This window comes from Poecilia reticulata, chromosome 21 (assembly GCF_904066995.2).
Source record: "Poecilia reticulata chromosome 21, P_reticulata-male-v2, whole genome shotgun sequence".
NCBI lineage: Eukaryota > Metazoa > Chordata > Actinopteri > Cyprinodontiformes > Poeciliidae > Poecilia > Poecilia reticulata.
This window is the reverse complement of record NC_088850.1, coordinates 9,172,334-9,193,986: the sequence shown is the minus strand read 5'-3', so window position 1 is coordinate 9,193,986 and position 21,653 is coordinate 9,172,334. Positions and strand designations below refer to the sequence as shown.

The 21,653-nt window shown below is 37.1% G+C and overlaps 2 protein-coding genes across 2 annotated transcripts; one reads left to right on the top strand and one right to left on the bottom strand.

The window, feature by feature from the left end:
- Positions 1 to 4,384: 4,384 nt before the first annotated feature.
- Positions 4,385 to 10,526, bottom strand: ripply2 (ripply transcriptional repressor 2). The gene is given in 4 exon segments (XM_008397594.3): positions 4,385 to 5,672; positions 5,758 to 5,825; positions 5,936 to 6,103; positions 6,106 to 10,526. Coding segments are annotated over 4 exon segments (492 nt in total). The 5' UTR covers positions 6,193 to 10,526; the 3' UTR covers positions 4,385 to 5,503.
- A 6,985-nt stretch (positions 10,527 to 17,511) lies between these two features.
- On the top strand, positions 17,512 to 21,287 carry LOC103457456 (melanocortin-2 receptor accessory protein 2A). The gene is made up of 3 exons (XM_008397593.3): positions 17,512 to 18,105; positions 18,540 to 18,639; positions 20,144 to 21,287. Exons 1-3 carry the CDS (start codon positions 17,988 to 17,990, stop codon positions 20,613 to 20,615), a joined length of 690 nt encoding a protein of 229 aa, XP_008395815.1. The 5' UTR covers positions 17,512 to 17,987; the 3' UTR covers positions 20,616 to 21,287.
- Positions 21,288 to 21,653: the final 366 nt, after the last annotated feature.

The window sequence follows — 21,653 nt, the reverse complement described above, 5'->3', positions numbered from 1 at the left end:
TTTTATGAGATAGGGACTGTTCTAACCATCAGCCTGTGCAGTAATTTACTGTTTACATTTAGGTTGCTGTGATTAAACCTGCCTCGTTGTTGCTCATCTTTCACCATAAGCGACAGGAAAGAGAAGCAAGACCGACTGCTTTTCTGCCTCCCATCCACAGACGCCCTTTTGGCCCAGCATACAAATCACTGTGGCGGTGGAAAAGATACTCCATTAGGTCCAACTCTGAGTTAAATCAATGCGTGACTTATCAAATGAAATAGGGGATTATGAGGTAATCACCTGACAAACGTTGCTGAAATTGTAATTATCTCCATCTCAGGGAGAAAAGACCAAACTAACTATTTTAAGTGGAGGGTAAGATAGTGAGATGTAAGAGAAACACATCGGCTTTTTCCTTCTCATTCAGGAGTGGGAGATGGGATGTCTGTGAGTTTACTGCAAAAACAAAAATATTTACCTCATTTTCTATTTTGCATTAATAATAATAATTTTTAAAAAGCACTTCGGAACTTTGCTGTTGTCCTGATTAAACACGTCAGTGATACCTTAATTTGTCCAGCTTATAAAAGAATACTGTGGTTAAATGATAATTAGCACAAACAGTATAGCTGGTGTTGGCTTAGTGAGGATAGTGAAGAATTTATCTGTTGAATTTTGAAGTAAAAATATTTATTAAAAAACTATTTAGCTATAATGTTTTTACTTTATAAATTCTAAAATCTTTTAGAATATATTCAGTTACATTTTTTTTGTCAATGTAATTTATTGTATTTTTTGAGTATTTATTTTCTAACATCTAAAGTATTAAAATTATGTTTTTCGATAAAGGCAAATTTACATTTAAAAATTCAAACAGAATGAAAAACCCTACTGTGGTGATCTAATATCTGACTTAAAACGTACAGGAAAGTAATCATGTAAATGGTAAGTGTTTTTCATTTATCATTACAAGTAAAACATATATTGTAAGTTATTTTTTTAGGGCTACAAGTACAAGTCATGGTATGAAAATAAAAACAAACAAACAAAAAAATACTCCTCATTTGTTTATTAGGATTTCAACAGCGTAAGTTACAAATTCTTTCTTAAGTACAACATCGCCTCCAGGTGGAAATACAACGCTATTACAAGGCAGGAGACCTCTGTCACTGTTTTGCTATTTTGCGCCATCTATTGGTAAGGTATTTTTATTAAAAATGTAACAACATTTAAGGGAAACTCAAAGAACACACGTAAAGGTGTATTTATGTGAAGGATCGGAGAAAATGTCACTTGGCTTTCCTGTTCTATCTGATGTGTTCAAAACTTAGGATATTGTTTTAAACCTTTAAATGTCTCCAAAACTTTCTCCCTGACTTGGCTGCTGTGTTCCTTGGTCTTCATTATGCTGCTTATTCACTAATGCTCACCAGTGAACCCCGACGGCCTGCAAAGAACTGTTGGATTCATACTGAGTTCAAGTTAAACACAATGGATCCAGATGTAATAATAAGGTGGCTTTGAAGGCATCTGATTGCATTGCACTGTTTTAGGGGTATCAGAGTAAACACGTTTTTGTACATGTACACTTTTCAGATACTTTTTGACAAGTGTGTCATTTTCCTTTCACTTCCCTTTACTTTTGTGTTGGCCTGTTACATAATATTCAAATAAATAGCTACATTTGTGAATGTAACATGAAAAATATCAAATAACTCTTAAAAAAGCACATTGGTTGACTGATGATGTGGGCCATGTTCTTAGACTGACACACAAATCCTTTAAGGCACCCAAAAAGTTTAAGACTAAAAGGATGGAGGTGCGCTTTCTTTTCAAACACACCCACATTGGCACAGTGTATTTCCTTTAACATTGTTTATTGTTTAAGATCCCCGTTAGCTAGGATTGAAAACACACATCATACGATATCAATAATCCAAATATTTGACAGATTTTGCACAGATATCAATAACAATTAATTACAATACACACAAGATGTTGATAAGTATATAATATTTATTAAGAATTTTAAATTGCTCGCTATAAACTAAAATACCAGCATTACAACACAAACCTGAGCAAAAGCAGCACAGCGGCACCACCCTCTTACTCATAACTGAATTCTAATTGCAAACAGCAATCAAACAAGGAAGATGCAACTCTGCCAGCATGTTCTCTGCATTCCCCGTGTTCAACTTGAAGTGTGACTGTGGGAAGCAGAGCTTAATAGATTCATCCTCAGCTTGGCCGAGTCGCACTTTGTCACCTTGCTGGTGTCTGTGATCACACCACAACCTGTAGTTAAACTTCACAGGAGAATGCCAGCAGTTGTGCTCTGCATGATGCAGACTGAGAATAATTACAAGAGATGACACAGCAGTGTGTAGGAATTTATTTTCTTGTCTAGTTATGAGAGTAGGTTTGTAATAATGCTGTACATGCAATATAATTTATTTGTTGGTTGTTTAGGACAGTATATTGAACAGGCATATGAGCGCCACAATGTGGTTTTAATTACAAATTTCTGATATTTATTAAGTTGGGAGGTAATATATTTTAATAAATTGAGTAGTGGTAAGCTAATTATTTTGTTCTTGGTTATATATGCACTTGGTTTCTTTTGTCATTTTCTTGTTTTTTAAGACCTGCTTGAAATATAGAAAGAAAATGAAACTGAAATCAAATGCTCAGAAATGAAAACAGAAGAATGTTTAGGATTCAACAAAGAAACTCACACAGTAGTGTTGAAGCAATATCCAGTCCTTAATAAAAATGTTCACTCATTGTAATGGCTTTATTTGAAGATTTTTTTTTTCTTTTAAGAAAAACTTCAAACTATACATATTTTTATTGTATCTGGATAAAGTTGGGACTTTTCATAGAGCGATAAATGCCTCATTAAGTCCAACTATAATAGAACAATATAAGACTACATTATATTAAAATACGATTGATGATCATGAAGTTTTACTATTCCATCCAAAACTGAATTTAGCAATCTTGGTGCTTCAGCTGGTGTACATAATCCCACAGAGTTCAGAGAGGGAATCAAAGATTTTAAATTAAATGAGGGAGGTGGACAAATTTCACACCAAGATGACTGACTATGGATCTGACACTCATATGAAAAGGTTCAGAAAGCTCAGAAGATACAAAAGACATGAGAACTTTTTCACAGCTTCCTATTTTATATAACCAGTCAGTTTTTGATGCAAAGTACTCAGCCTTTCTGCTGCTTGATTGCAAACCTAACGTTTTTATTTCTACTTTATGTAGTTGGCAGGCTGAATGTCTAAATTGTACCTGTGTGAGCTCTAAAGAAAATGTCAATGAAACTCCAAGTACCAGTTAATAATTAACACTCCAACTTGGTTCAGTGCAGTGGAGGTCACAGCTACAGAGGCAGCACAGTGACCCCTTCCAGAGGACACCATGTTTCCCACCAAAAAGGTGTGCAGACTTTACACTTTACCAAACACCTAACGGCGACCCAGGAAAAGTTCCCACAAGCAGGCGGCTGAGGTGAAGAGTTCAAGACTGGAACAAGTCTCCAATTTTCCTGTGATGCACTGATAAAGTAAAGTGCTTTTTGTGTGCTGTGGTGATTCTCTTTTTCAATTATTGACACAAGTCGTTAAAACAATTATGACCAATTTTTTTTGTTTAATTTTCAGATAAATGAAATCATTATTGTTACCATCAAACAAATATAAAATCATCTAAAAAAAAAAATAACTGTACCAATACAATACAGTTTCCTGCCAATACCAACTGGAGAAGACACAAAAATCCCAGAAGCACTGATCCACAAGTACGCTCTATATATAAAAACAACAAAACAAAAAAAAAAACAGGTAAAGCATTAATGGCAGTAGTGATTCATTAGCATAGAATAAGAATTAGCTTTATTTAGCAAGTTGTGCACACATACAAGGAATTTGACTTTGGTTCTCATTTGCTATCAATAAAGACATTCAAAATAGAAATGTGTAAAAAAGGGCAACATTAGAATGTTTTTTCTTTCTTATAAACATGCATATCTAGTTAGCTTAACTAGTTAAGTTAACTTAAAAAGTTTAGTTAGTGAATGAGACTATCAGTGGAGATATGCAATGTGTCAAACTGGGTATTAAAGATGTTGAATTTCTGTTGCTCAGAAATACACATTTCTGGGCAGCCAGGAAGACTGTCTGTGGGAAGAAACTGTTTGTGTGGCAGCAGATTTCTGAAAATATTGCATTGCACGTGCAGTTGCTACGGTGTTTTGGAACAGCTAATAGTAATTTCTTACCAGCACAAAGCGTTTAGGAGTAAAATGAGATTCATTATCATTTATTTGTGATATGAGTTGTTCATGAAAGTTGTAATAACCTGTATGATGCATTTTTTTTCAGCAGGAGAATTTTTGGATAACGCGTTTTGAACAATTTTACTGTAGCTGTTTATGTAACATTGTAGGTCTGGATCAAAGGTTTTTCATGGTTTCCTGAAGTTTGTTTGGACTTTTGATTAATTTTAACTCCAGTATCCAAATATTTTAAAAGGAAGCATTTTTAAGAGAAAACATTTTTTGTTTGTCACATTCATCTTCCAGTAGGCTTATTAAGAATTATTTTATGCTGAATGGATGAAAATTATAATATTCATCTTTAGACACTTTGTTTGGAAGACTCTAGTGAACAGCCAAAAAGAACTGTTTGACAGGTTATATTCAGTGTAGAACTGCACAGAAATCATTATGTTCAGGTACTTTTATTACCAGTACTAACAGTGATTACATAACAGATCTGGATCATAATGCTGATGTTCTCATGTCACACATAAAACCCTGATCTGCCAAATCAAAACTGAATGAAAAGATTAGATCTGCTCAAAATGTACAAACATGCATTTTCTGCAACTGCAACACAGAAAGGAACATCAGCAACTTATCTTAAAACTGAATAATTATATATGCATTTTTTTTAATTTATTTATTTCACTGCTCTGCACCAGAAAAGAGACAGTTCTCTGAGAGTTTTCCTTTAATCTCTCTCTGATTCATTACGGTTCTTTCCTGACTGGGTTTGCATCTCCCATCTGTCTGGCTTTACCACCTCGGGTGACACTGTGCAGGATGTGAATGGGGCTTTTAGGACTTTGCACTTATCTGTAGGAAGAACTAAATACAAAAACACATTTCCAAGTAAGGGTCTTATGTTGAGCTGGATTTTTGTTGTTATGCCACTATTGGTTCATTTACCCATATACATGTCAGAAATTTATTGAAACTAAAACTTGGCACTCTGTGATTGTTTAATTAATTCAGATTAATAAACATACGAAGAGAGCAAAATTCTTTTGAAAGGCTTTATTGCAATGTTACAAACTACCCAAAAGTTAGAATGGTGGGTGAATAATTTAGTTATATACATGTCCGTTAGGTATAGAAATGAAAGTTTCTTTGCGTGTATCTACAAGAATAACTTAAATGAAACATAAATATCATAATGTCACGGAGTAGCTTATGTGCTGCCTGCGTTTAATTATGCTCCTTTCCCACTATCTCCTCTTCATATTCATCCTCGCCTTCTTCATCGCTGCTGGAGTTTTCACATGGGCAGATGGTCGCTTGGATTGGATAGTTCCTCAGGAGCGTTTCGGCATCCCGGTACAGATAGTCAAAACATTTCGACTTTGGCCAGAACAATCTTAAAATAGACATAATATTAATGAATATTACTTATGAATACGTTATAAGGGAAAAATAAAAAAAGTTGTTTTGGTTTTTCTTACTTGACTGGATGGATGACTTGTTGAATCTTGGGCTGAGCGCTGGAAATCTCTCCATGCACAAAGCGAGTCTGAAAGTTAAAACAGAATAAAATGTCTGAAACTGTTCTTTTGAAGTATTTTATTTTTAAGTACTTTAAAGATAAAATACTGTACAATTTTTTAAAAAAATCAAAGTCACCGTAAATTGGGCTGTTTGGCCCTCAGTTTTGTCCCACGGTCTCCACAAGTTGATCTGCTGTGTCGGATTGTCTCCACCGCAAACTGACGCCAACCCACTGCTGGCGCCGCTGTTCTCCATGTTCTCCTTGCGTTGATCTGGTCCGAGTAAAAATCCCCTGCGGAAGTTGGGTCTCGAGGCAGGAAACTGGTATTTATCAGGACCTGCAGGGAGCCCCGTGCCAAATTGAACTTTGACGCGTCCCCAAGTGTCTCCATCAGCCACTGCGTAAAGGTGAGAAGTCACACTTGACAAACAAACGGCCACATGGTCAGTTTGCTTCATTTCAAATGTCATTCTGAGGGAGGGGGGGGAATCTCCTGAGAGTTTGTAGAGAACACACAACTGATGTCCAAAATGATGAAAAAAAAAATCGCCTCTGATATTTCTATTTGCGCCATGAAGCTGTGTCAAAGAATTGTGATTTATGAATAATTCATGACATGATTTGAGCTGAGAAAAACATTGCTTTGGTTTAAAAAAATAAAAAAATAAAAACAAGTTTGCATTTGATGTGTTTGAGTTTAGATTCGACATTTGGTACGTCGTGGAACGCAACTTCTGATCTCTCTTTATCTGAGCAGCCATTTGGGTGTGAGGTGTGAACAAACACGTGCCGAATCAGATTCAGAGGACGGAGGAAGGCTCGTGCACAGCTTAAAACGTGGTAAGAGGTGGGGGTCGACACGCGCCACCCTTTAACGCAGAACAGACCGATGCAGGTCATCACAGCACATCAGCAAATGCATTTTTGTCCCATATGGTAAACCTTTGGTTATATTGCTGTTTTTATTCAAAAATTGTAACGCAGCTTCTATTTTGCAGTGCGCTGACTAATCAGCTGCCGTCAATATTAGAAATGTGCAGATGAGCCGTGCGCCAGCAGGGGGCAGCGTGGAGCTGTATGATTCCTGGAAAAATATCCGACAGATTTCTGCATGCAGGGCCGAACACTCAGGAGTCTTGGAGCAGAGTTGGCTCCACCATTAGGTTTGGCTTCTCTTATTTGACTCCATTCACAACTAATGGGTGATGCATTTGCAAGCATCGCTTGTCACAGCAGTTGGTCTGCTTAAAGGTGAATCATGCATGACCAGGCTTAAATTTCTTTGTCCAGCGGTTCTGTCGATACTACAGAATCCGTGTCGAGGGGGGAAAAGAAAGATCAGAACTTTGTGCTAATAAGGTCCACACAGATTCCTCCGTTCCCTCGGTCTCTGTTGCAGCTTTGGTGCTAATTGGTCACCGGGGGCGCTTGCTGACTTCAGGTGTCATTCCTCTGGTTCAATTTTTGCAGCTGGATCAGAGAAAGTTCACATTATTTGCGTGACAAGGTTTTATTGGAATGGTGTTTAGACAGACGAAGGTTTTATACATTTGCTTATCTGTCTCCTGCAGAGTCTTTCAAATAGTTTGCCTGAGGATGCAAATAAGCCAATGTAAGTGAGGTGTACTAGAATATACGGTAAGGAGTAAAAGGTACAGAGCTTGGAATTATATGGGATAGATCTTCACAAGGAATAGGATAATAAAGAGAGGAAGGATGTGCTTATGTTTCTTTCTTGATTTTTTATAGACTGCATTGACGTGCTGTTTAATTGTGGCTGCTAATTCTTGTGAGGTACAGCTAAGCACTGATATTTTTGCCCATTTCTTGTTCCATAATAGCTCCAAATCAGTCAGATTGGATGGAGACCATTTGTGAACACCAGTTTTCAGTTTTTCCACAGATTCTCAGTTTGATTTAGGCCTGAACTTTGACTAAAATCTTCTAAGGCCAAACCAGTCATTTTAGTTATTTGGCTGTTGCATCGTAGTGTTGCATTTGTACCAAACTCTGATCTTATGGATTAGATTGGACAGTATTCTCTGAGATGTTTAAAGTTTTTGATGTTGTTTTATAACCTTAAGCTGATTTAAACTTCTTCCCAACTTTATCCCTGAACCGTCTGCTATGCTTGGTCTTCACAGAACAGTTGTTTCTTGGCGTGTATTTAGATGCTTCAGATGCTGAAATTTTCACCTGTGTGTAAACTATCATTTTCCTCTCACCTCACAACCATAGCCCAGCTTACGTTGGCTTACAGCATGACAGCTTTTTGCAATACCTTAAAGTTTGGGATTGCAATATGACAAAATATGGAAACCTTCAAGAGGTATGAATACTTTTTCAAAGATTAGTGAGCAGCTACCGATCTCAATTTCCTTTTTGTTGTTTTTTCCCCCTTTCCTTTTTGTGCTATATCTGATTTTAAAAGAATACATAATAAGATAAACCATGTTGCATTTTACAGTGCACTTCATGTAATTCTGTTCTCTAAGTTTTATTCAAAACCCAGGAATTGAAGCATATTCTTTATTTAAAACAGAATTCTATTCGACGATGAACTTTGGAGTTTTCACAACTCAATGACCACATTAGTACATAAAAATCTTGTAAAGAGAACTCTACATGACTGGATCAAAATGTAATTTGTTTTTTTTTTGTACATCCCCTGTACCCTTTGTTAATTATTTTCAATGACATGTTTTCTGTACACATCTAGAGAGTGAGTGAAAAGAGAATATAAAAGAAGTGGAGAAAATAAATGGGAAATATGTGCCAGAGGAGAATGAGGGTGAAATAAAGGCTCTTGTGAAGACCACAGAAAGCACTGCCCACCTCTGGATTCACATGCAAAAATAAGAAACAAAAATAATGATAATAATAATAATAATAATGAAACACATTCATCATGGAGCTTTCTGGCAATCCAACAAATCAGTTAATGGCTTCAAGGCTGAACCCATTAAGGATAAATTGGTAATGAAGAATTAAGATGGAGGGTGGAACTTTTGAGGGTGGATGAGCTTCTGGCACACATTTTAACAGCATTACAACAATGTTTCAGCACAAGCTTGCTTGACTGGGAACCAACCTCGCTTATGCAGAAGCCTTTTTGATTTTCACAATACATTTGGTTCAACATTTTGCAAACAACTTGAGCCATCACTGGTGCACTCTTTCAAATAAAAACAATTCCAGTTTTCTCATTCCCTTCTTTAGATATCCATCTTAGCAAACCACAAATACTCCATTTCTAGCTCTTCCAACCTCCAACTCAACGTTACATGTTTCTTTCTTACTTGCACATTTACGCCTTCATGTTTCAGCGTTGTAATTAAGTCAGATTTAAGGGCACAGCTGTTGGCTGCTAATTATATAATTACGTCCCTGGTTCCCATGGTTCTGCATCACGTTTTTTAGTTGATCTTGAGAATGTGCATGTTTGTGGTTGTTGCAATGTTATTCAATCTGTCAATGTTGCCGGGTCGTTGGAGCTCTCCATTGCACAGAATGCTTTACTGTCATCTTTTAACGAGCTGAAAGGCTTTCAAGAATTTTCTAGGAATTTAAAAGGGTATATGTGGCACATGAAAAATAAATGTCCTTCAGCATTAATACTTTAACAAAAATGTTTTTATTCTTGAATAATATATAGAATTCAGCAATGTAATACAAAACGAGTGCAACCATATTGTTAAGGCATCAAATAAATTTAAATCTGACAAATCTGATATCTGAGACTTTTGATTTTATTTGAGAGGAATGTGAAGCAAAGTCCAATGAACAGTTTAGGGGAGATTCACAAGAAAATACAGACAAGGGACACAGTTGTTGTGTTTCTTGCGTTGTGCCACTCCTAAGGACTGTTTATGTGCTTTCACAAAAGTATTGATCCCTGTTGTAATAACCATGACATTCTAAATATTACTCTCCTTGATTGGCCCAAAAACTGACCTTACCTGATCTCGATCTGAGTCTCTGTGGAGCATTAGGAAGATGAGAAATGGATTTTATAAATTATTGGAACAAATAAGTTTTTCAAGTGATATTATAATTTACTGCTAAAATGCTTGCATTCAATGCAGAAAAAAGTTTGGTTTCAGTTTACTGCAGGTCATAATGATAATGACCTTTTCTAGCCATACTGTAGTATTTTCCTTTCTAATCCTGGCTTAAGAGAGCAAACATTCCTCCACGACAGCAGGAGGGATACACTCCTAATTCATTCAGTGAGGACCACATGCTCACTCATACACCCTGCTGCCTCCAGCTTCATGTTGAGCTTTACTTATTTGCTTAACCCCTCCAAAGCCTCTGTATTGATTTTGTCTGTTATAAACGTGTTCTTCTTTATCTCTATTGCAAAATGAAGCCTGTTTTCAGTTTTCTTTCCAAAGTTCCAGAGCTTACAAACATAAGCAATTTACTTTTTTGCTAAGCCTTTGGAGTGAGATGTGCAGTGTGCATAAAATTATGCATTTGAAAGGGTTCATCTTTCTAAAATTACTGCTTTGTACTCAAAATTACATATGGAATGGGAAAGTTATCTGTATCTCATTGTCATTTAATATAGCTCCATTCTTCTCTGATGAACTTAGGACCTTTGTTTAAGAAAGATCAGTCATGGTTTTCAACAGTGCTTGCATATTACAATCTGAAAACATATTAGGCATTTGAATTTACTCAAAAATAAAATCCAGTGCATCCAATTGCTCTCAGAAGTCACTTCATCAGTAAATAGACTCCATTTGCGTGTTTTAATTAAACTGTTTTACTTTCAACCTTTGGACGTGTACCTGAGCCTGTTCAATCCATCACCCAAAAACAGAAACAACGTGGCGCAACTATAAAATGATCAAGAAATTGCTGTTCACCTAAACTGACAGCTGAGACAAGCAGCCAAGAGAAACATGGCAACGCTATAGAGTTGCAGAGATCCAGACGATAGAGTCTGATGGCAGCGTTAGTTGTTCAGTTCTTCTGTAAGAAATAGGTTCTATGGTCAGACAAAACCAAAAACGCATGCTTGACCAATACACAAAAGCTCTATGGAGGAAAAATAAGGCTGGACTCCACTCTGAACACACCATTTCAACTGGGAAACATGTTGGTGGCAGCATTATGCTGGGGGGATGTTTTTCTTCAGAATGGACAGAGACGCACATCGGAGTTGACAGAAAGACGGATGGAGGTAAATGTGGGGCAATCCTAGAATAAAAAACTCACAGGCTGCTAAGATTTGAGAATGGATTGAAGGTTTACCTTCCAGAAGAACAAATACCTTAAATACAAACAGAGCTGCAAAGGAAAAACGTAGATCTAATCTATGTCCCAAAGTTCAAACCTTACTCCAATTGAGAAATTGTGGAAAAAGTAAAAAAGCAAAGTTCACAGATGCTCTCCACCCAATCTAATGTAAAAGGGGTCAGAATTTGTTGTCTCTATTTTATACTATTTCAAGTATTTAAAAGCCCATTGAAATCTCTGGTTTTAAGCAACAATATGTTAAAATGTTCCAGGGTGTTGAATCATTTTAGAATTCATTCTACATGCTAATGAGCCCTGGAACGTGATGATGTGACCACAAATGAAAACTGATAGCCACATTCTACATTCTTTGGATTTCTCATGTATAATAAAGATTTTATTCATACATCAAAGTTATTAAAGGCAGCCAAAAGGAACTTTTATTAATCCATTTACATTATTATTTTTCTACTTTCTAATACAAAAGGTATGAGTCGAAGTCGTGTTTCATATGAAAAAGAAATTAGAAAATGAATAGTTCGCGCTTTTCTTCCTGTATTCGGAGGGCTTGCGCATGTGTCTTATCTACAAAAGATTATCTCTGAGCCAGAAGCTCACAGGAAGTTAATAAAAGGAAGAAAAAAGGCACCTAGTGGCTGTTTAATAAAACCTATTTAGCATTCAGATTATCATCCTCAGAGAGCTGCAGTTCAAAAATGACTCATGATCTGATTCAAAATTAGCATGTGATCTGACGTCATGAAGCACTCGAGGATACTGTAGCACACATGAACATGTCTTAATAACATAAGTTTATATGAGCGTCCTTCTCAGAATGGCAGCGGTAAGGTCAGACTGAACCAGATCCCAGATTAATTGAAGTCTGGAGTGTTCCCTTGGAAACCACTGCAAGGCAAAAAAAAAAGAAAGTATTGTAAATAAAGGCTCCAGGAGGAAAAAAATAACTTTCAGAGAAAAACATTAGGAAACAGAGAAAATGCTATTAATTCTGTGCCCAACATTAGCACAGGTAATCTAATTAAAATCCCTGCGTTGATGTTGTCGGCGTCTTTCTGTATACCAGCCCCGATCTGTAATTTAAAAGAAAGAAATAAGCACCCTAGAGGAAGGGTGAAGAAGACAACGCCACATCCATCTTTATGTTCTGCTTGGGGATTAACTTGTGTGACTGCTTTGCCTTTGTTGTGACATAAAGAGAATGCTAATGCACTGAGAATCAGAGCGCATGTCCTGAAGAAATGAAGAAAAAGAGAATCTATGAGACAAAAGTATAGCTGCATAAAACGTGTGTGTGACACCTTTCAAAGTTAGCGACTTTATGCTGTTGTACTGGCGTATGAGCGGTGAGTTGTCTCAGCATAAGACACATGAAGGAAGCGTGTGAATGTAATAAAAGTCATGATGGAAAGAAAAACATTTCAAACATCAGCAGTTGAGCTTGTGAGATGAAGTCTGAGTTCCCCTTCATTTTGTCCTGAAAATGCATTCCACGTCGCAGGAGGGCAGATGCTGAATATCAAAGAGAACATGTTTGGGTTCTGCAGTGTTTTTCACCTCGGATAAGTCAGAGAGGTGAGTGGTAGTAGCTCAAAGCTGAGGCAAATATGTGATCAGAATGTTTGCCGTTATTATTTGGAATCGGGGAGGAGAAAAGTAAATAAGGATCAACAGAAGTATTTGTATTGACTCCCAACATCACTCTATACACATGCAAATTACTGAGTCTGGTTTTGAATCGGATCATGAATGAGAGTGGCTGTTGAAAGCTTAGAGGAGCTTTCTGTCTTTGAGTTGTTATATGCACCTGAAGCAGTGAGACTTGTGTGCCGGAGGTCAGATTCATTTACATGCATCGCAACTATGAAGGAGTTTCACCTCTAACCAACAAGGACTCTTGTGCTACAAGAAAGATTAATGATAGACAATGGTCATCATCACATGATAATGATAAGGTGAGACCATAACTGTGACATGAACACCTTCAGCAATAGGATATTGCTATTGTAATATTTCCACACTTTCTCAAAACTAAGATAGTAGCAGATTATTTTGCAGAAACATGCTCCTACTCAGAGCAAATATGAGTGCTTACTTTCAGACATATTGATATACTAGGCAGTCCTCCAAGCTACATGATGTTTATAAAAGTCTGCTTTTGAAAGACATAAATAGGTTTAGAATATTATTTTAGGTGGCTGTCTTATGACTTTATGCTTTGCACTCTGGAAAAGCCAGAAAAGGACAGCTTTAGTAAAACAAAAAGAACGTTTTAGGACAAAGTAATGAAAAACAAAATGTGACTATAATAGAACAGATACTAAATAGTTATAACTCAACAGGTTTCTTTCAGTAGCACCAAATTGGTATCATATTAAACCACAGTTAATATCTTCAACTCTCACTATTATTCAGAGTTATGTAAAGATTAAAAAAAAGGACATGACTGAAGAGTTCACTATGTCTCATCTATAATACACAAAACTTTCTAACAATCAATCAAATTTTATTTGTATAGCACATTTCAGCAGCAAGGCATTTCAAAGTGCTTTACATAATTAAAATAAAAACAGCATGTGACATTGCATAAACAGTGAGAAAAAGAAAGAGATTTAAAAAAAAAAGATTAAAAAAGATAAAAACATTAAAACCTGCACCCCCTTTTAGGACTTCAGTTAAACATCATTTAATGGAACTCTAACCCTCTGGGGTTTTTAGTCAAAAACACCGTTAGACAAGGACTCCAACTTCTAGGTTTTTAGTTGAAACTGTCAGGATGGGGTGGTAGGTGATGGTGAGGAGAGACACTGAGACCCAGATAAGATGAGGAATATGATGGATTTAATGATAATAAAGCTCAGTAACAGTCCAGGACAGGCAGCACGGCACACGGCTAAATACTGGTAGCAACTGACTTGCAGGACTAAATGAGAGCGAACACGAACCAGGACTTAGCAGTTCTACTGGCGTGTGACGATGAACTTAGACAATTGACATGGATCCGACGAGGAACACAGACAACAGGTGAGACTAAATACACTGGGAGGGTAATCACAGGAACGAGACACAGCTGGGATCAATCAACGGGGAGGACAGGACAGAGACTCACAGGGAAACAGGACTAAACACAGAAAATCTCAAAATAAACACACAGAAACACGGATCGTGACAGAAACGCCGTCAACTGGGACTCTAAACCCCGTAGAACTTTAAACGTCGTTTAACTGGGATGTTTACATCATTTTACATCATCGCTTTACATCATTAAAACGGAAACATTGAGAAAGAGAAATAATAATATCAAACATTTTGCCAACTGTTTAGGAGGGTGCAACCATGCCACCTGTATTCAACACCATCACTGGAGCACCTCAAGGGTGTGTGCTGAGCCCTTTTCTATGAACACTATAAACTAACGATTGCCTCATCTCTTCACCAACTACATCATTCCACAAATACTGAACTGACACAACAATCACCACACTGCCACTGCACTATTAACACCATCAAACAGTTCACACTTTGGTGTGAAGACAAACATCTTCATCTTAATATCCGACATTCACCTTCCCACGCCTCAACAGGATATTTCCAAACTTTCCAGCTTGGGAGGCTTGAGATCCTGACAAGCCATAATATTAGCATTGCATGTAAGTCTATTAAACGGTAGTGTAATGACAACACAAACAGCATCAACATGTAATGCAAAATAAACACAGTGTCAACCAGCAGTTTGCCCATTGTGTAAAATAATATGATGTGAAACACGTTTTTGTCTGTTAGCAATAAAGACTGTCTAAAAACCTAAAGAATTTCATTTTTGATGATAGGTTACATTGTTTTTAATGTTAGGGGAAGAAACAAGTGATAGTTCAATATTTTGTCAAAAGAATAACTTCTTTGGATTTATGTTTTTTTTTTGTTTTTTTTTGTTGACTTTTGTTGTAAATTAGATAAATCTTTAGGATGACTCACTTTGTTTGCATTATGCACATATTTATTACTCCTATATCTCTGAGGCTCAGCAGCAGGCTCAGCTCAAGGGAGCAGATTGGAGCTTATGCAGCAGTTCAAAGGGATGATATTTATCTTTCAGAGATTCAGATTTACACACACACAAAAACAAAACAAATACAGCTATGACATCGTATATTTTCTGAAAAATTTATCCCACCCTTTTCCATCTATAATAAAATTTAATCCATGCAATAACATACAGACATATGTAATATTGGCATGTTGTTACGGAAATATAGCCTTTATCCATTCAGAGAATACAGTCTTCTTTTGCAGGCATGCATTTCTTGGTGATGCAAGGAGCTCTTACATCTATCTGCAAAGCATTTCATTTTTTACTATCAGCAGCCATTAGGGGCTCTCTTTCTGATCAAAGCACGTCAAACACCGGCTGAGTAAACAGCAAAACATCTTCCCGGGATCACTTTGGCTAAAGCAGAACAAAGCAAGAGACCAAAGAAAATCCCATAGGCCAGCTTTTAGAGATGAGTTATTTATTAAGACATGCATTATTGATGCTCTGGCAAATATGAGGTAAAACTGAATGGTAAGGAAGCTCTGATTCAGTCCATTGATGCTAATAATAAAATTGATACTGAAAAACGACAAAATATCTTTACTATATGTTTGGCATCTTATCTAATTTTATAGTAAAAATGCTAAACTCAGACACAATTCAGCTGTCGGTTATTATTCAATAAAGCACCAACACAGGCATTTGGATAATCAATAATTACTCCTATATAATTGTAGGAGTACGTATAAAATTAACACAATGAATATATATTTATGGGGTCAAAATTTGCACTTGATTTATGAAACTATAGCATCTCAGTAAAGAAGTTTAAAAATTGTGTTGGATTTCCTGGAGCAACCCAACATTTTTCGTAACAAAACTTTACTACATAATTCAAAACTGCTTCTTGTTTTGTGAAAAATATTTGTACCTCAGATTTTCCTCTGTGTTGTTCCTGATCATGCCACCAGATGGAGCAGCATTTTAAACTGAGGTAGACAGACATCCTAAGCAACCTAAAGGATATAAATGAATGGATGGATGGATGAATGAATGAATAAATATTTGTTCAGCTCTCTTTTCTTCATAGGAAAGAACAGATTGTTTATCTATTGGAATAAATGAGACACAGTCAAGACACACAGATGTTTCTGTCAGTACAGGTTGATTTTAATTTCCATGATGTGGAAAATAGCGAATTACTGCTGCATGACTGAAAGAAAGGAACCTCTCCTGAAAAGATATCTCAGATATTTTAGGAAAGCGGTAGTGATTACTATGCTTGTTGACTGAAATGAGGTTCTTCAGAATTGATAAGATGAGGGCTTTTAAAATTTTCTCATTGTATCCTTTTGAGGAAAATGTTTAGTTACAAGCACACCACCTCATTTCATTTATTTGCTTCTTTTTAGAGCAAGCAGGCATTTCAAAGAAGTTGTTCTAGCTTCGCAATCAACCTTTTAAAGGGCTGCAGCAGCAAAATGTTATGATCAATTTCTTTCATTTCCTTCTGCATTGTTTTTTTTCCCCATCCATATGTTTTTGTGTTGTGTACAGAGGGTGGTTTTTGCAGTCTGCAGCTCCTTTTTGACTCCATTTTTTTTCTGAAAAGAAAAAGAGGAAAAAAATACATAGAAAATCCAATATATAAGAAACGGTGGTTATTGTTGGGAGAACCCAATGAATAATTCTAGAGTCATAAAGACATATAAAGCCAAACAGATAACTCTCATTTTATGACATCCTCCACACTTCAATTTCTGCCAGCAACACCTGCCAGCGAGGTATAAACCCGTGACGTCAGAGCCCAAAAACAGAGTTGCTTTCGGTGGCTCGACAATGGAGTCACCATGTGAAAATATTATGTATTTTTAAGCATATCTTTATACTTTTTTTGATTAAAAGTTTAATTTCTATGTTCTGTATGTGCCATTAAGGAAAGAAAATGAGGAAAACACGTTTGAGATGTATAGAAGAAAGAGCGCCTCCTACAGTCGCAGTAGCTACAATGATCTCTCAAAATGTAAGAATGAAAATAACTTTTTTCTTTCGTTTCCTTGTTTCAAATTCAAATTTCCACTCACGCGTTTATGACCACAAACATGAAAAACTGCGTGTAGTTCAATTTATTGATTTGTGTTTTTACGCAAAATCAAATCAAATCATATTTTGTTTTTTGCTGTTTGTTCTTTTTGTCATAACTGACTTCTGGCGAGAACATCCAAATCAGAAAATATGCACTAATCCATGCAATAATTCTCCATGCGTATGTACGGATTAAATTTTAAGAACACTACAAAACAAACTATAGTTTTTTGTTTTTTTTTATAGTGGTACCATGTGTCATTACTTCTGTGCAAATACAGTTTTCTCGACCACACAGTAACATCAGAAAAACTGATGTTCTCTGATTGGAGAACATGAGTTTCTTAGAACACATTTGCGGCGTAATATCTCCGTTCCCAGAAGTGCGCCACCAGCCCACAGCTGTTGGGTAAGGTGATGCGCACTGAGGAGCTCTCCAAAAGGCTGCTGCCTCACTCCCAGAGCATGACGATGGGCAGAGTTTTCGAGTAACGCCATGGATTTCCACGTTACGGCTCTTATCATGAATGCCCTGTAAAGGACTTGCAGCCTAATATAAAATCTTACAGTTTTTTTGTTTGTTTGTTGTTGTTTTTTTATTATCGACATTTTTTTTTTTTTAGAATCGAGGATGTGAATTTATTTTTGTTTTGTTCTCTTTTTTAAACCGCAGAAATGTTCAGCATACCTGGGAAGGGGCTTTTGCCAACTTCATGGACTCAATAAATCCGCGTTTGCACGGCTTCTTTTTCTATATATAATGAACTCGTCCTCAGCTGGAAAGGTTCGTAAAATTATTTGAAATGTCCGATTTCCACAACCGAAGCCAAGTCAGTGCACGACGCAGTGACTACGTGTGGCAGTATGAGTATTACGAAGACGAGGAGCCTGTCTCTTTTGAGGGACTTAAAGCTCACAGATGTAAGCTTCATTCTTTCCTCTGGCTTTGTTGCATGGATGGTTTACATTTTCTCCTCGTGCATTAAGGCTATTTGTGCCTTTTGTGCACTTTTATTTAATTATGATTCATTAGACCTTTATTGGGGTCCATTATCTTTATTGCTTTTGCTGAAGGCTGACCTCTTATGCCTGCTTTGCACTAACATTATCTACAAGCAACTTAATGTACAAGCAACGCTTAATGTAGCAGTTTTCTTCTGCTTCATAGATAATGATCAAACCACTTCAAGTCAGCTACTGTACTCTAACCAAGTTTTGGAAAAATATAATAATGCGTACTTGGAATCATTAATTAAGGATTGTGAGAACTTTCCATCATAAACAGATAAAAAGCAGGCAGGCTTAAATGGGATTTAAACAAATTAACCAAATGACTGTCTTCTGTTATGTTCCAGACTCCATTGTCATAGGTTTCTGGGTGGGACTGGCAGTTTTCGTCATTTTCATGTTCTTCGTTCTCACGCTGCTCACAAAGACCGGAGCACCACATCAGGAGTGAGTGTTAATAAGCAGCGTGATCCGTGTTTCCCCTTTTTACTTCCAGCCTTCTAACAGGGATTGAGTCAGCACTGAGGTGAGACCAAGCTATTCAGAGCTGACCTTTTCGTCTCTGAGCTGTGTGAGGAGCAGTTTTCAGAAGGATTAAGGACTGAGATGACCATGAAAGAAAGTTGAGCTCATATCTGCCAAAGCATTTTTTTTTACACGACTGTTTTTTGGTAATGTATTTTACATCAGTATTCGACTGAAGGACGTTCTAAAGATAATTTTTTATTTGATGACGAATGTAACTAGATTTTCAATTTAAAACGTTTTAGTATTTCAAAGAGTAATGAATTCTCCAAAAGTTTCAATTGGATTTCTTTTGTTTTTGTTTTGTTTTGTTTTGTTTACCGTCCTGCTTCTATGTGATGTACTGCTTGTTTGCTTGTTCAGTAAAGGGAGCAGTGTGCCACAGTGTTTTGCACCAAGCTAAGTATCAAAATGTGTCTGTGCACCTGGCTGATGATGCTCAAGCTGGTGGTTGATTTGCTGCTTTAGTTGGTCCTGCATTAAAGGGCAAGTTCACTGAATCAGGATTGAAATAGATCTTCTCTAGTTCTAAGTGCAAAAAATACTTTTACTCGTCAAACCTTAAATTAAATTTTTACGCACTGAAGAGAGAACGTCAGGTTCACAAAACCTTTATTATATTTGTTAAAATACAAACAGAAGGCTCTTTAATGTTTTTTTTTTTTTTTATTTTTTTAGCAGTAGGACTGCAGAGGTTGAGGGGTGCAGAAGGAAGGATTTGCCCAGGGCAACATTTATGTGTGAACCATCCCTGGTGGAGTTTGTAAACAAATCAGGATCCCCAATCCAGCTTAGTGGCTAAAATAAATTCACTTCTGTTATGTCGCATTCACAGGATCCCTCAGAGGTAAAAGAAACTCATTGATAACAGCGTAGAAGTTCCTAGAATGTCTGATCAATAAATGCTCCACTTGCATTTATTTCCAAGGAAATGGTTGAACTTGCCACAGCGGTGCCACTGGTGATTTTGCTAAAGACAAGCATTTCATTAATAGGATTTATTTTGCTATCTGAAAAATGTAATAATAGAAAACAGCGTTCTTCTACACAGCATGGAATAATGGCAAAGTGTGGAAAGCAGAATGACTTTATCTCTTCCTCTCTGTAAAGATGATTGGAGCTTTATGTCAAGCAATAAAGATTACTGAGAAATCTGTTACCCAACACAAATTAAAATGAGATCACACTAATCCAATACCGAGTTGAGAGGTTTTCATTCAGCTACGAAGAAAACAAAACCTCTTCCCTACTTCTGTCATAGCCTTATAAAATCTATACCAGAAATTTGACAAAATCATTCTTTTAAAGCAGACAAGACACAGCAAGACAAGTGAAAGATATTTGATGGCATTTAAAGAATCTCAAGTTATTAAAGCTGCTCTCCTGTGCAACATCACTCGCAATTTCTCTTTGATTGTTCAAACAGGAACCCAGACTCGGGGGAGAAGCGGCACCGACCAGAGGGCTGTCTGGTCGACATCAATGGCCACCAGGACGATAATGACAAAGCTTTCTCCCGCCCGCTGTTGGAAGGCTCCCGTTCGTACTTTAATTTCTACATCAGCGAGGAAGATCAGGCCCACGAGAAACAGAAACCGGAAGACAAAATGAGTTCTGCAAAAGACAAAGCTGAAAGACTGCAGCGCTCTGCTGAGATAGATGAGATGGACGAGGACGTTGAGGAAAGCGGGGGGCAGCACCAACCTCTCAGTGGACTCATTGAGAAAAGTAAGTCAGACAGAGACAGAGAGTGTGCTTTCCTGTCTCACTTCAGCATCCCAAACTTTGTGAACTTGGATCCTGGCTCCACACTGGGAGAGGACGATCTGCTGTACGAGCCGTCCGTCATCCTGGAGCGTCAGTCTCAAGCTCACAACGGTCACTGTGACACCCACTAAGGTGGACCGCTACAGTGGTCTTGTAACATAAATTGGTTTACATTCAGAAGCATTTTGAGACGGGCAGAGGGAAATATATGCACCTGCTCCGTCTTTCTGTAAAAGCTTTCAAATTACTTTTTAGTGTTTTCTAAAAAGAAAAAAAAGAGAAAAAAAAGCCAAAAGGTTGGAAGGCATACCCTGCAAAAGCAAACTCAGAGTAACAAGATGAGTTTCCCTCCAGAAGAAGAGATTGCCTTGGAAATGATACCTGTTATTTCAAGTACTGTGAGCCTGAATTGGATACAGCTGGGCTGCATCCAGGCTCTGCACAGAAAAAGAGAATAACGAAAGACAAGTGGGGGTCACTGGGGAAGGATGTGTTGGGGAAATTATTATGCTATTCTTGGTGTTTTTGTTGTTCTGTAAGATTGTGAGCAATGGGTCTGTCTCTGGATGAGAGTCAGAGATACAAGCTGGTGGTTTAGAAAAAAGAAGAAAGCAACATAAATTCAGAGGACGTTGTGCTATAGTCAAATAACATTAAACAAGCTGAAATGTACCAATTGTATGTTTTGTAGCACTGAATGAAAATCACTGTTTTTTTTGTTTTTTTTTGGTGGGTATATGTATACTTCACATATAAACAAGAAATACTGCATAGAGATTAAAGACAGTTTTAAGTCACCTTCAGAGTTTGTGTGGTGCAGCCTTATTTACCAACAAAAAGTGAAATTCATAACTGCTAATGACAAGTCCACTAATCATTTGATGAAGACAGTCACACTTCACTTTGGAGGGTGAGACTTCTGTCGTCTCATTTCTGTGATCATTATTCTCCGGTATGTTTTCATTCCCTTTTCTACCCCTAAGCAAACTAATCAACCAACTAAATAATATCACAATAATATTAACCAGATTAACTGTAGGTGTCAGTGTAATAACAGCATCACTGTGTTGGGATGAGGAGACTGCAGAGCTTAAGAGGATCGCTCTAACACATGAAGATGCTTTGATCTAAACCGTTTCATGGCAGCTCTGGCTGTGTGCTGAGCGCTT

Bases quoted from the DNA above. Each gene is read 5' to 3' on its own strand.
- LOC103457456 (XM_008397593.3), top strand. From the start codon at position 17,988: ATGTCCGATTTCCACAACCGAAGCCAAGTCAGTGCACGACGCAGTGAC. The intron at 18,106-18,539 runs GTAAGCTTCATT...GTTATGTTCCAG, and splicing joins GGGACTTAAAGCTCACAGAT to ACTCCATTGTCATAGGTTTC. The intron at 18,640-20,143 runs GTGAGTGTTAAT...TTGTTCAAACAG, and splicing joins ACCGGAGCACCACATCAGGA to GAACCCAGACTCGGGGGAGA.